At 48.9% G+C, this 15,289-nt stretch overlaps 1 protein-coding gene across 1 annotated transcript in view; it reads right to left on the bottom strand.

The window, feature by feature from the left end:
- The window catches only part of LGR6 (leucine rich repeat containing G protein-coupled receptor 6), a 112,902-nt gene that overhangs the window by 25,953 nt on the left and 71,660 nt on the right, over positions 1-15,289 (bottom strand). Inside the window, exons 5-6 of the mRNA XM_082069278.1 lie at positions 13,222-13,437; positions 7,205-7,276 (exon numbers count right to left, since the gene is read on the bottom strand). Coding sequence (XP_081925404.1) covers positions 7,205-7,276; positions 13,222-13,437 — 288 coding nt within the window. The remainder of the gene's footprint in view (positions 1-7,204; positions 7,277-13,221; positions 13,438-15,289) is intronic.

Below are 15,289 nucleotides of genomic sequence, written 5' to 3' on the forward strand. Positions count from 1 at the left end.
GGGACATCAAAAAGAGCCTCGTCTGTTCTAGTTGAAAAGAAAACCTCTTAAAGGTCACCCAGTTTGCCCAAGACACAATGAACTGGCTGGCTTTCCATTGTTGTTATTTCTAGAGCGAGCCTATAGCTTCATATTTGGAAGGTCTTAACCAACCCTGTTGTTTATTTAGAAGTAAAAGTAAATTGACATCAAAGGCGCAGTTATTTTTGGCTTTAACTGCCAGGGTGATTTGAAGCTGACAACATGCAGCCTGGAACTATTAATATCTTCAATTGAACCCAAAAGAGAGAAGGAGAGGAAAGAGTCTCAGGTCAATTTTCTGCCTGTTAGGGACTATTAGTGGTTCCACACAGGAAGCCAAAAAAAATTATATAGTACTATAAATTCTTCCATAAGCCACAAAACACCACAAATTTGCAGCTAATAAACCTGAAGATGCAGCAAGATTAGAAGCTGGAGATGGGACATTTGCTGACTATTTCGGTCCCAGTACAGTTTGAGATGTTACTGTGGTGCTTTGGGGGGGACTTTTCGTGTTTGCTCATCGGGACTTGCATTTCCACCTGTCCTGTGCTGGCATCTAATCAGGCTTCCAGTAAATGTAATTACTGCTGCTGCTAGTCGTGCTGGTTCCTGTGGCCAAATCAAGCACTGGAAATGATTTAATTGGTAGTCTGAAAGGCCAAAGGGGCCATCATGACCATGTAGTTTGACCTCTTGCTCAGCACCGGCCAAACAGCCTTACCCAGATGACTTGATCAGGGTCACGGCTTGTGGTTGAGCTTGAACTGGGAAGAGCTGCCTGATTAGCCCAGAGTATGAGGAGTTACTCTACCGTTAGGCGCTGTATTTCTGTTGTGTAGCATCAGCACAAACCCTGCTCTCCTGGTCTGACTAACACGTGTGCGCGTGTGCCTTTCCCCAGCACCATCTGCATGATGAGACACAGCAAGTGCCTGTGACAAGGGACAGGAGGAAGGGGGATGCGAAAGGACCCAGAGCATGTGTGAGAAGGTTGTTGGGTACTCATGGTACCTGATTTCTGCCAGCAGCAAGCTGCAACCTCTGCACAAGGATTCATGCGGACAGCCCAGACTGGGAACATCTCTGCCTCTCATTTACATGCTGCTGGGACATTTTACAGGGCTGATGTGGCATTGAAAGGTCTATTGCTGGGGTGGGGGGGACCTGTCTGTACGTTCTGCCTCGTACGCCTGCAGCTGCCAGCTCTGTTCTCCATTTAAAAACGCAGCAGTGCCCAGAATGTGTCTGTTCTGACCCGTATTTCTGTCTGTTCTCTAACTGGCGAAGGTACCGGATTAAATATGTTTTCAATTCCATTTGATTTATTTAACAAGGTTGAGAGCAGGATCTCGTGGGGGGTCCTGGGAGCACAGGCGCTGCCATGCACATATCATTTACAAGACACAAAAGGCGCTGACCGCAGAGCGGAGCAGCGGGGACCTCGGTCGCTGGGACGCGCAGACAATAACCGTGGGGCCGATGACTCAGGCAGGGGAGGCACGGAGAAGGCTGCTGCACTTCGTCGGGCAGGGAAGAAGACAGGCTCATGGAAGCCTGGTCTACAGCAGGGTGTTCCCAAACTGCGGGAAGGAAGCTGGGGAGCCCCGCATTGCCCCCAGTCCCAGCGTGCTGCTGCTGGCAGGGGGGAGCGTGGGGTGGGAGCAGAGCTTCTGTGCATCAGCACATCCACCATGAAAACCTGCCCGCAGCTTGCCTCTGCTGCCATTGCTGCTGCCTTTCCACAGGCAACCAGTTCACCCTCACACATTTCTGGAGGCAGAGGGCAGCTGTTCCGTCAAAGGGTCTGGGGCTGAGGGGACGGCTTCAAGCAAAATGAAGCTCAAGGAGGCGGAGGAGTTGGGGACCCCTGGCAGGTCACAGCGAGCGTGTCTGGAGTCCCAGGGGCTGGAGGTTTGGGGAGACTCGGTGCTGTCTGTCACTGCAAGATCAGTGGCTCCAGGGAGGGGAGAGCCAGGCCGGCAGGATGCGAGATGGGTAATGTGAGGATTTGCTGAGGAAAGGGAAAATAGGCAGAGTCCTGGGGAGGGGTGACCCTTACAGCAGCTCCATAACCCATGGAAAAATGCAATGTGTCCAGAGTGACCTTTTCACCTGGGCTGTCTTCACTCTCTTTTTTCTTTATTATCTTGCAAAATATCATGTCTGCTTGGGGTCATGCTCAGCCAAAGCTCAGAGCCTCGTTGGAAGGCACGCAGCTGGTTCAGAGCCTGAGCTGCATCAGTAAGGACACGTTCTGTCAGTCCAGGCTTCTGCTCTCAGGAGAGACGCAGCAAACTGGGACCAGTTGGACCAAGGAGATCACAGGAGGGAAATGTCTGGTCCCCGTGCTCCCGGGCAGTGCTTAGTGCATTTGCCAATTCAGTTTTACAGAAGGCGTTGTCTCTTTAGAAAAGTCACCTTCCATTTACATGATGATCAGAGCAGGCAGTGTACTTTGTACCTCTGCACCAGACACAGGGACCCATGCAAGCAGGGTGCTGACCCATGGTCCCTCTCTCCAAAAAGCCACCTGCACCTTTCCTTCCTCCGTCCCCTAAATCTGGGTACTCAAGCCTCTGATGAAGTCCTGACACACAGCAGGGCTGGAGCATGAGGATGCTGAGAACAGAACAGCTCAGCACCGCAAACAGAACCTCCTTGGAGGAGTCACAGCCATCAGCTCCTTTGGGAACTGAGCAGACTGGGATTAGCATCAAGAGACTGCACAAAAGCTTTCAAATTAAGTACACTGATGAAGTCAAATGGCACTTGAGGAGCAAGGTAGCACTTGGCTGACAGCTTTCCAGGAGGACAGCAAGGCTTGCCTGGCCCTAAAAGGGTTAAACAATCTTTGTGTGAGCTATGGTGGAGATATTTCCTTCTTCCTGCCTTCATTGCCTGAGGTGCACTTTATATTAATTTTTATTATTTTTTTTTCTCCCATAGAAAATACAAATCTCCGGAGGAGTCGGTAGGTTCCAGCTCTGCTCTGCATTTACAGACTCGACTAATTACCCGGATAATAGGGCAGCGCGCTGCGAAAGCCTGCGGTAAGGGCATTTCCTGTGAGGCAAGGTTGGGCAGATAAAACGCCTGGAGCCAGAGGGTTTTGGATTCAGCCCTCCTGGGAGACATTTTTAATTTATTAGCGCTATTTAAAAAAAAAAAAATAAATTAAAAGGTTTTCAAATGAATGGAGATCTGGTCTTTCCAAGTGATTTATCTCCTTTCTCTGACAAGCAGAGGAGCTGGCAGGGATGTGGCTGGGGAGGGCGAGGCGGAGGTGGGAGCAGCGGGGTCACCTCGGGCGGAGGGGATGGGCGAGGGCTGCGGGGCCGCTCCGAACCGCTTCCCATCACGGCCGTGTCAGGGACGGGCTGGACGTGCCCCAGCAATAAGAGGAGCATCGCTTTTGGTGCAAATCACTGCTCTTTGGGCCATAGCCTGGAGGCCTTCAGTATTTTGGGCTGATCCTGGGGAGCGGCTGTTGGTTTCCCACCCTGAACAACCTTAGCTCTGCTGTGGGGGGGACACAGGACGCTGCTGAGACATCTTGTCACTCTCTGCCAACACTGGGCTTTGTCTGGCTGCATGTGCCCAGGCCGGCAGGAGTCCTGGCCCCTATTTGGCCCAGGTGGCCAAAAAGGCCACCAGCATCCTGGCTTGTATCAGGAATAGTATGGCCAGCAGGACTAGAGAAGTGATTGTGCCACTATACTCAGTGCTGGTGAGGCCCCACCTTATATATTGTATTCAGTTTTGGTCCACTCATCATAGGAAGGACATTGAGGTGCTGGAGAAAGTGCAGAGGAGGTGATGAACCTGGTGAGGGGCTGGAGCACAAGTGTGATGGGAACAGCTGAGGGACCTGGGGGGTTCAGCTGGAGAACAGGAGCTGAGGGGAGACCTTCTGATCTCTGAACTGCCTGAAAGGAGATGGCTCTGTGCTGGACTCTCTCCAGCAGTTCCCTGTCCTGCTGGAACTGAGGGGCCACAACTGGACACAAGATTCCAGGTGTGGTCTCCCCAGGGCAGAGCAGAGGGGCAGGAGAACCTCTCTGACCTACTGACCACCCCCTTCTAACCCACCCCAGGTCCCATTGGCTTCCTGGCCACAAGGGCCCAGTGCTGGCTCATGGTCACCCTGCTGTCCCCAGGACCCCCAGGTCCCTTTCCCCTACGCTGCTCTCTAATAGGTCATTCCCCAACTTACACTGGAACCTGGGGTTGTTCCTGCCCAGATTCAAGACTCTACACTTGCCCTTGTTCTATTTCATTACATTTTTCCCTGCCCAGCTCTCCAGCCTGTCCAGGTCTCTGATGGCAGCACAGCTTCCAGTGTCACCACTCCTCCCAGCTTGGTGTCACCAGCAAACTTGCTGACAGTCACTCTATTGCCTCGTCCAAATCATTGATGAATATATTGAATAATACCGGCCCCAGCACTGCCCCCTGAGGCACTGCACTGGATACAGGATCAACTGGACTCTGCCCCATTAACCACGACTCTCTGGCTTCTTCCCTTCAGCCAGTTACCTCGCTACCCGATCGTGCAGACCGCACTCCCTCAGTTCAGCTGTGAGGATGCTGTGAGAGACTGTGTCAAATGCTTTACTGAAATCAAGATAGACCACATCCACTGCTTTACCATCATCCATCTATCATCTATCTATCTATCTATCTATCTATCTATCTATCTATCTATCTATCATCATCATCATCATCATCATCATCATCATCATCTATCTCTATAATATATATTATATGAAGGATCTAGTACATTACACAAAGGGGCTACAGGAAGAACATGTCACTTAAGGACATTTAGATTCTTCTTTGGAACAGGGCTAAAAAATGCCAGGTATCACCCACTTTGACCATTTAATATCTGGTTTCATGGCTCACCCACACTTGGGGTTCTTCCCACAGCCCTGCAGCATTGCTCTTTGTCATCTCTCAGGCTTATGGGAATTGGTGAGGGAATCTCGCTGGGTTTCAAGGCTGTTTCAAAAGCCTGTTGGGAACCTGGCCAGAGCAGCTCTGACTTGGATCCAGCCTGCCTGCCCAGGTTTCCTTCCCAGGAAGAGGAGGCTGGGGGGGCTGGTGAACAGCCAGATCTTGCCCTGACAGAAAATCTTCTTGGAGCTGCATTCTCCAGCTCTGTGCTGGTATTCGACTGGTTGAGACCTGGCAAGTGTTGCACATCCAGCTCCATCTACCTGCCCCTCACACTCCCTTCCCCTCCCCACATCAGCATGGAAGACACAGAGTTGCTCTCGTTTCGTACCTGGCAGAGCTGACCTGTGCACAGTAGCTGCAGGTCGATGCAGGGGAGACGTGAAATCACTCGTCTGGCTTCACTTTACCTCTTTATAGATTTGCTGCCCTCCTAAAATGTCAGGGCCAAGCCCTCTCCAAGAACAGAGGTGCTCCACTGGGATCTATTTTTTGCAGAAATGATAAGACCTGGGGTAGAAATCTGGTGTGCACAGGGATCTTGCACAATGCTGAGGCCTGCATGGAGCAATGGGTGCTGTTTCTCTTAAAGTTTTAGCTGCATGTGATAAAAACAGAAGTTTCCCTGTCTAGCTGAATATGAGAAGAAGCCTTTCCCTTAGGGGAACGGAGGGTTCTGCACCTAAAACTTCCTAGGCTTTTCCAAAAAGTGCAAAACAATTTCTTTTCCTCTCAGCTTCTAGAGTTATTCACCTTTGTCCCTGGCTTGTAATCAGCATCTGGCCACAAATGCTCATTTTAAGAAACCTGGAGAAGTTTCTGTCTTCACCAGCTTTTACCATCCTGCTGCTTTTCAGGAGGTAATGCCCACGGGGTAACTGAGAGCACAGTTTGGCCTCTGCAAGCCAAGAGAATGTGCTAAGTGCTGTCAACAGAATGTAATCATAATTTGAGTTAAAGGGTATGTGCGGAGACTTTAATAGTCTCCACATGCACAGGAGCTGCGCGGTGGTAGGTAGATGCAGGTCTAGCAGCTTGGCTGGGCTGTTGTAACTGAACGCTTGGCTGTTTTTTGGGATGGGCAGCAAGGTGGCTTTAACCACCCTGGCTGCAGAATAAGGTTGCCCTGATGTAAGCTGTGATGTTGCTGCATAGTCTGCCTGGGTTATAGCCCAAAGACTGTTTTCATCCATCAGCAAGTCTTCCACTCCCCACTGTAACCCGCCTGTCTTTGTGCTGCCTGGGTGCCACAGCTCTGCCCTCATGTATTTGTCTGTGCCCACCAGAAATGACTGGGGAGAAACACCAGCTGGCACAGTGATGTGGGAGACCCATGGGTCACTGGAGGAAAGCACCCAGCGGCCTTCCTTCCTGCATCATCCCTGGCACAGTTCATTATGGCTAATTACCCCAGCTGAGCCCTTCTGGGTGGTCCCAGGATGTGCCAGTCTGAAAGTAAGAGACAATAGATGTCATGGTCGTGCCCCAAGGAGCGTGTCTGGGGACCAAGGGCTTGCTTGCTGCTTCCACTCTCACCCAATTGCTGCTGCTGGCACCGTGCTGCGCACAGAGAGTCCTGTCACCTTGAGTGACACTTGAATACTGGCAAGTGTCACCTCTTTTGCCATGACCCAGATCCCCTAGTTCTCCCTGGCAAGGCTAGAATCTGACCCCAAGGCTGCATGGAGGGACATGTTTCTACACAATTGAAGGCAATGGGCACCTCTTCCAGACTTTCAGGGCCTTGATTATTTGCTTCTTGTTTATGTTTCCTCCCAGGCCAATGCACAGCACATGAGACTCAGGCAATTCATACTGCTGTCAAAGGCGCTGTGTGCGCAAGGCAAGGCCATCACATCTAAGTGTCTCTGAGTTCAGGGTCACCTGTCTGCTGCTAATGAAGACATGTCCTGGAGAAGAGTCCATTCCTGCTTCCCATCTTCCCCCATGATCTCCTGACATATTGCCTGGCCAGCCATGACAAGAACATGGTGCAAAATGAAGTCAGCTGGCTATGGGTGATGCCAGGTGACATGGAACCATCTTACAGAGAGGTATTCCACAGATCCCTGAGGATTTTACCAGCCTTGGCTCAAGCTACCCCTCATTTTGGTGGAGTCAGGTGAAGGTGCAGTGGGGTGACCCAGAGACACCAGCCCTTTCCTGCGGAAGGGAATGGACACACACGATCTCTTTAGGACAGAGAAGAAAACAGGTGACTCACAGGGTTTCCAGGCTGTGCAGCCCATCAAAGCCGTTGGCTCCCAGGCTTTGGATCCGGTTGTTGTGCAGGTGCCTGTGGACAAACCAGAGATGATCAGTGGAGGTGCAAGCTGGTCTTTTCCTGCCAGTGTGACAGGGACACCCTGCTAACTAAGCACAGCCTGGGCTGGGATGATAAGGGGTGTTATACAGTCCCCTCTCTTGCCTCATGAGACACATACAACATGCAATAGTGCTTGCAAAGCAGCTACAGAGCTCCCATTTCTCCCAGGAAATCTAGGCTGACACTGGAGTTTCCCTGAGACCTCCACTTCACAGCTGCTGTGTGGCTTTGGATGAACATGCTTAGGCAAGAAGCTTCAAGAAATACCCTAGATCTCACCTTACATTGGGCCCAACCCTACAAAGTGCCATCTGGCTTCAACAGTTGCTCATGGGCACCAGGTGCTATCTAGGGACACAGCCATATTTAGACTCTTTAGTAGCAGCAAGAAGGCTTTGTGTTCAAAATCATTCTGTTAGTCACAGTTTATCTTTACTTGCAAAAAAATGAAGATGCTGCCAATTCCTGGATCAGCTCCAGTTTCACTGCAATGAAAGTTGTCTTCAGTTTAATGCTTCAGAGTGTCTGTCTGAAGTGCAGGGGCTGTCACATGCCAAAGCACACTCTCTACACCAAGGCAACATTTTTTTTCCCTGTTCCCCTTCAGTCTGGTGCTACATGCCATGAGCATCTTAGTGCTTAAGGGCTCTGGAGCTTCCAGCCTTAATGCTGGTGCTGGAGACCCATGTGCTGGGGGACCCTGCAAAGCCACCCTGGGGTGTTTTTGCGTTGGAAGTTCCACAGATGATGAGTTCTGCTGGAGCCCCATTGGATGGGTTCTCTGTTTCCATGGGCCCCTTACTACCATGTCTCAGTTTTTTTGGTGAACTCAAGACCTTAATTCCTAGATTCTTCCTTTTCGATTGTCAGAGACTGTGTGTGTGTGCACATCTGAGTGTTTTAGTCCATCTGGTTTCCTTTACAGCTGGTGGAAGCCACGTGGCTCATGTGCATCTCTCTCTGAAATCCCACTCAAAGGCACCTTGAAGCTCATTTAGAGACACCTTGGAGCAGCCTTCTGAAAAGCAGAAGAAGACAGCCCACTGTTGCCCAGGCTGTACTTTTCCCCTGTGCTGAAGCACATTAGTGATGTCCATACTTGCACAGAAATACCCTAGAAGATAATGTCCTCTGGGGCAGGATACCCTCTTTGCTCTCTGTCATGGTAGGTTGCCCATAAGTTTATTTTGCAGCTCATGTTCTCCTTTAGCACAGAGTCCCATGTGGTTAATCTGCTGCCACACCACTTGCCTTCAGGGTCCTTTTGTCCCTTGCCCACGCTCAGGGACTCACCAGCCTTTGTCCAATGCTACTGCTTCCAAGAGCCTGAGGGAGACTGCATACTGGCAGGTGGATCAATGACTTTTTCATCCTTTGCTGCTTGATCTAAATCTGTCTTGGCTTGAAAAATCTCTCACTCCACCTGGATTCAAGCGTGAGCTGTTTGGCTGAGCACAGGCCGCTCCCACTGCCAAATATTCCAGGGTGAAACAGGAGGGAGCTGGGAGTGGAAGAACAGCCAGGCTCTGGGGCAGTTTGGTAGGGGCTTGCAAAACAGAAACCAGCCGAAGATGGATGTTTGTTGTTGGAATGAGAACATACAAACATTTCAGAGGAAGAGGAAGGGAGGGGAAAGATGTGTGATAAAATATGTTTGCTCTTTTGAGCAAACGGGAAAAAAGAAAAGGAAGTTGCCCGCAAGAAAACTTGGGTTGATTGAGACTCTTAGAGAAGAAAAACAGCTGAGATCAAAATCAGAATCTTACAGGAGAAATTTCTCTTTGTCACGAGAACAGAAGTTCAAGTCCGGATGGTTTCCTTTATTGAAGGTTACGGGATAGCTTCAGATCACGTTGCCCTTACTTCACTTGGCACTTCCAGTGCAGGATGGTGCTGACCATTTTGGGTCCCTTTGAGCACTTCATACTACATTTGCATTGAGGCTTTGGATCTGGAGCCACTCTCTAACCACAGCAAGAGGTGCCACAGCAACCCCGTGCCCCATAGCTTTGCTGTGAGGGGACACTTGGGGAGAAGGGATATACTGAACGTGAGGGGTGATGTGAGCTCCCTGGAGCTCTGTCGGGGAGGTACAACAGGACACCTTGTCTGAGCTCGGACATGCTGAGCTGCTGTCACACAAGTCAGGCAAGGAGAAAGAATAGAAAAGCAATCACCTACTGTGCTTATATTTGGCTTTAAAATGCTTAGTTTGGAGGCACAGTAATGAAAATCATCCGAAGGATGTTCTTTGTTGGTGAGAAAATTATGAACGACCAAAAAAGGGAGTTATAAAAAAAATGTGCTGTCTAAGCTGAGTACTAGAGTTGTTACCCAACCACATGGCAATAATAGAAACAAGAGAGTTGGGAAGGTAAACACTTGAAAAGATGTTCTTTTCTTCCATCCTGCCTTTTTGTCTCCCCTGGTAAACAAATTTTAACAAGTGGAATTGCAACATCTCCAGTGTTTGTCAATTTGAGCTCAGCCCACACGGCGTTATATTCTGCCCTGTAAATTACAACTGGTTTGATAGCAGCTCAAGATACTTGGTTCTGGGCTATAAACAATCCTCTTGTGATGCAAAAACACGAGAAGTCTTTAAGCCCTTGCTGTTCCTATTGGAGACAGTGTCCACTACTGTCCTCGGTAAGACCAACGAACTTTAAGAACTGTGTATCTCCCTTTGCAGGACAGTCCCATGGAGTGGGGCTGGTTTTGGAGCTGCTCTCATCTGTGCAATCTATAGCTTTGCGCAGGAAGAAGCAGGACAGTCATTGCTTTTGTGTGGGCTGTCGTGCAGACTGTTCTTCAGATATGCACCTCCATTAGAAGACAGTGGTCTCTTTGCAAAAGAAGCTCTCACGACTGACCTCTGGCAGAGAATTTTCCCCGTGTGCTCCTGCAGCAGCACAAACACCACCACGTAGAATCATAGAATGTCCTGAGTTGGAAGGCACCCGCAAAAACCACCGAGTCCAACTCCTGGCCCTGCACAGGACAACCCCACAGTTCACACTGTGGCATGGGACAGGGTGGCTCTGCTGTGAGAGCTGATTCCATGCCCTGGAAGGCAGACAGAGCACTGGACCAGGCTGCCCAGAGGGGTTGTGGAGTCTCCGTCTCTGGAGACACCCAAAACCCACCTGGATGCGATTCTGTGCAATCTGTTCTGGTGAACCTGCTTTAGCAGGTGGGTTGGATTAGATGATCTCCAGAGGTCCCTTCCCACCCCAACCATTCTATGATTCTGAGATTCTGTGAATTACAGTGGCTGCAGAATAACAGATGGACATATTTCCCTCAGACAGGCTGGGGAGAGACGAGGGACACTAACAAGAGCGGCTGCCGTGCACTTTCTCAGCCTGTCAGCAGAGCAGCGTGGGGGTTTCAGATGCTCATTTCTCCATGAAAAACGAAAAATATTTTATGCCAGAGAAAGAAGATGCTTTTTGTAAAAAAACCTCCTTTGCTTCATAGAAATCATTAGTTGTGAAATACTCAGGGCTATTTCTGCTTGTAGATGCTGAGACGCACTCTGTTCTGTATAGATCAGGCTTGGAGTAAGATCTTCAGTATTGCATTCCCGTGAGCCACCCTGATCAAACAAGCTGTCTCCCTTCAGTGCCAGCATCACAGCACACGGAGCTCGTTATCAGAGCTGGGGAAAGGATGCTGCCAATTACTGAGGCTCACAGATTTAATGATGAGTGATTTACACGAGGTTCTGCTTATTGCCACCCTGGTTAGAAACCTGAAGCAGCAATAGATTCCTCGACAGAGGTGTAATTTATCAGTAGAAACTGAACCCCTTAACTTGTTCCAGAGTGAGGGCTGTAAATTCTGATGTTGGTGCTTTGTGGTGGTGCGGGATGGTTGCCCACATCCCTCCCAAAGGCCCAAGGTGAGTGCAGGAGGAAAAGCACATCTGTGCACCTGGGAAGGTCGTGCTCTCAGCCGTGTCCATAAGGATTAGTCAGGCTGTGTAGGAGAGATTCCCTGTGCTCCCCCACACCTGCTCTTGGCTCTCCTCCCCCAGGTGCTCATTTTAATACCTCTCAGGCTAGAAGTTTGCTGATGTTCATGGTAGCAGCCAGTTCTTCTCAATCTAGGTGCACATTCAGAGGAATCCACACGTGCATCATCTGCATCCCAGAAGGGAAAGTGTCCTCCCAAACTTTACCACCAGCTGGGCTGGCTGTTGGAGTGTGTGCTTTTTGGATTGAGGGTGAGTGTGGAGCAGGGACATGTCCCTGGTAGGGGTGCAGGAGGAACCATGGGTGACTTTCCACTGGCTGTGTGCTGACAGGGGTATGCATGGAAGCATGGGAGAGATTTATGGGGCCGGTTCTGCCAAACGCTTGTGATCCCACAAAAATTTAGCATCGTGTCCCCACAGCGCCTGGCAAGATCACACATATGTTCCCTTCCAATTGTCTGTGGTGGGACTTTATTCTCTCCCTTGCGACCTAATGGTCAATGACTTTTATTTCTTGAGCTTGCCTGTTTAATTAAGGAGTTGCTTCTCACCCAAAGTATGGGATAAACCAGAATGAAAGCGGCATGCTTTTGAGACTGAAATAAAATCCCAAATGTCAGCTCACCCTCCATGCTAGCTATTAAAGCTGAATGAAGTGGTTGCATTATGATGGCCATGGGATGCCTTGTAGAATAAGCACTATTGTGGGTGAAAACTACTTATTTGACATTTCTCAAGTTGCTTTTAGCAACATTTCTTCTAAATAAGCCTTTATGCTTTGTCTAAACAGCTGAAGTTGATGCTTAATAAAACTCTGGATTGTGCTTTGTCCAAGCACTTTCTATGCTAGATGACTTCAGTAAACACTTTAAATTCTGAAAGCAAAATAATTGCTAAACTTTCACTAAGGCACCACATGCTGAGGTCATTTAATATGCTGGTATTAATACATATTACTAGACTAAATGGTAACATTTCATGTAGATACAGGAGCTCTAAAGTAGTTGGCAATGACACCTGAACTTGCTAATCAACACCAAAAAAGTAACGACGAGCTAATTTGCACATGTAAACGTCCTTTAAAAGCTTATTTTTACTGTTGATAAATGGATGTCGCTGCCCAAGACATCAGTTTGCTTCCCGACTATCGGCTGTGGAGTGTTTCACTGTGTCTCGCTGCCCATGGAGTAACCGTTTCCCACCCGGACCAGGTCTGTTCTGAGATCAGCGCTGTTCCTGCACTGCCCTGAGCGATGTCAGCAAAGTGTTTATGGTGCCAACAGGACAACAACATGCACCGCGGGGTTGTGATCACCACAAAGAACAGCCGGTCTGCGTATAGAACACAGTAAAGCAGATAAGCATGCACAGGCTTGGACAAGGTGTTGAAGTCAGATCTTTTGTTCTAAAACATATTGGGTCAAAAAGTTTTCTTGGCATGTTTTCCAAGAAAACACGAAGTTGCTTTTTGACGTGACTGCAAGTTTTGCATTTTATTTTTTTTTCATGTCACTAGAAAATCCTTTAGTTTTAACACAGAGATTGGAGGGAGAAATAGGAATGAGAAGCTTTTGTGTTGCTTGAATCTTCAGGGAAATAATCTGATTTTTTGTTTCTGATACTATTTTTTTGTTAAATGCAAAACGTTTTTTGGAATTATATTGGGGAGCTTTTTCCCCTTCGGTGAGAAGTGAGGAAAAATATAACAAAACAAAATCACAAAAGGCCATTTTAACGTTTCACATCAAACGGCAGGGATGCCTTGACTCTTGTGATCAAAACCTCTGCCTGCTGCCCCTGCAGCAAAAAGCTGCTCCTGGGGGGCGATTTGCGGGGATTCTCATGGGAAGAGAAGCCCCTTGGCCAGCGTGGTCAGCACCTTGTCCCAGCCCGGGGAAGCTGCGGCTGCGAGGAGTGAGGAGGGGAGGAGGCTTACAGCACCACGAGGCTGCTGAGGTTCTGGAAGGCGTAATCGGGGATGTGCCAGATCTGGTTGAGCGCCAGGGTCATGGCCTGCAGCGCTGGCAGGTGGTTCAGAGCTCGCACGGGGATCTCGGTCAGCGCGTTGTCGTCCAGCCACAGGTGGCGCAGGGAGAGCAGCCCCTCAAAGCTCTTCTCGGGCACCACGGAGATAAGGTTTGCGTCCAGGCGTCTGAATGGGAAAGAAAAATGGCGTGGAGAAATGAGAGGTCGATCTTGCATTGCTTTGCGAGCCCACGGTGTTATGCAAAGGGAGTTTTGATGCTGAGGTGGATGCACTGATGGCCAGGAGATTGGATTAGGCTGTAAATAGTGATTAGCACAAGGAAGCCTCGGTGCCGGGCTCCTGGCTGTGCTTGGAGATATTTGGCAAAGCAATATATATTCCCTAATAAAAGATTGCTTTGGACAATTTATTTTAGGATACTTAAAACCAAAATAAGAGCAAAAGATCACTATTGCAATGATAAAAGAAGCATGCTGTGCCTCCATTGTGACTTTAAAGAGACAGAAGGGATCACGGGGATCAACACAAGTGGCTCAGATGGTATCAGCCAGGGCAAACTTTGAATGAGTAACAGGAGAACAGGAGCGAGGATGTGATCTTTACCTCTGTATGTCTTATGGCTACATTCTGTGTAAATCAGTTTAGATGTTTTTGTGGTTCTGAAGTCCTTTCAGAATGACATTGAGAGTTTGCCAAGGATGATCCCTTCTTGATGGCCATCTAGTGCTGCCAACCGACAGCAGGTCCTTGGGCTGAGTCCTTTCACATGGACCCACCAGACCAACACTGGCCAGCTATGGCTTGCAGGCACCCCCCGAAAAATGAGCATCGAAGCTGTATCCCCTGGGGCTGGGCTTGCAGTGGATCTGCCCGAGCCCGTCTGTGGGGGCACAGCCCTGTTTGGGGTACCCCACGGCCACCCAGACCCGCTGCTGTGGGATGTGCAGGGCAGCCAAACCGCGTGGCCAGAGCCCCGTTCCAGGAGAAAAGGATTTATCTGGAAATGAGAAGTACATGGCAGCCTTGCTTGGGGTCCAGCGTGTGACCCGAACAGCCGGAGCTACCTGCAAAAGCACCGCGAGCGAGTCAGACCGTATGTCATGGCGCAGGAATTAAGCCTGTGCTGTCTGTATCACACATGTTCAGGCCTTTCTTTCTCCTTGATTTGCCAATTGCCTTTTTTTTTTGTTTTTAATCATTGTGGAAACCTTAAGGCGGTGGAATTTGAGGTTTAATTTGGTGAGAAACTTTAATTTTTAAGACTTGTTTTTGTTCCAAAATAGAATGAGAAGCCAAAAAAATATTAACCTTATTATGAAAAAAAAACCCTTAAGAAAATAGGTTTGGGAATCATCTCTCCTAAGGATCTCTTATTTCAATAATGGTGAACAGGATGCAATGTGTTATCTGTAGATTTTCAAATCAAAATATAAGAGGAAAATGCTTCAAATTTGGATAGGAATACCAGGAACCAATTATACCAAGGAGAGAGAAAATTCTAATTTCCACCCATGGCCAACAGAGCTTATTTTATTTTTCCAAGCTATCTAAAGAAAAGATCTCTGAGTTCAAACTGCAAAGAGAAAGCACTTTGTCTCTTATCAAAGCATGAGAGAAGGAAGTTAACAGAACTGTTATGGCCCAGCCCTCCAATCAATGATCCTTCATAAAGGAATGTGGTATAGAAATTAGTATTGTTGACTACATACAATAATATTTTTGCTAAAAGTTGGACGCTGGAGCAGAAACGCAAAACCTGTTCCTCCCTGGCCCCAGACCCTTGTCCAAAGAGAACAGAGAACATTTCCCAGTTCACAAACCACCTCCCAACACCCAGCAATGACCTCCTGGTCTGCAGGAGGCCCAACGCCATCGCGCATTGGGTGGTATTTCCTGGTGGAATTCTCTGATGATCCTGGGGTACAGACCTTTTCCTGTGCCACAAACGTTTCCTGCACTGGCCAGTCTGACCCAGGTGGACGAGACTAGAGATTTGTACCTGATAGAGAAGTACAGT

The sequence above is a fragment of the Streptopelia decaocto genome (genome assembly GCF_964273445.1).
Source record: "Streptopelia decaocto genome assembly, chromosome: 19".
Lineage (NCBI taxonomy): Eukaryota > Metazoa > Chordata > Aves > Columbiformes > Columbidae > Streptopelia > Streptopelia decaocto.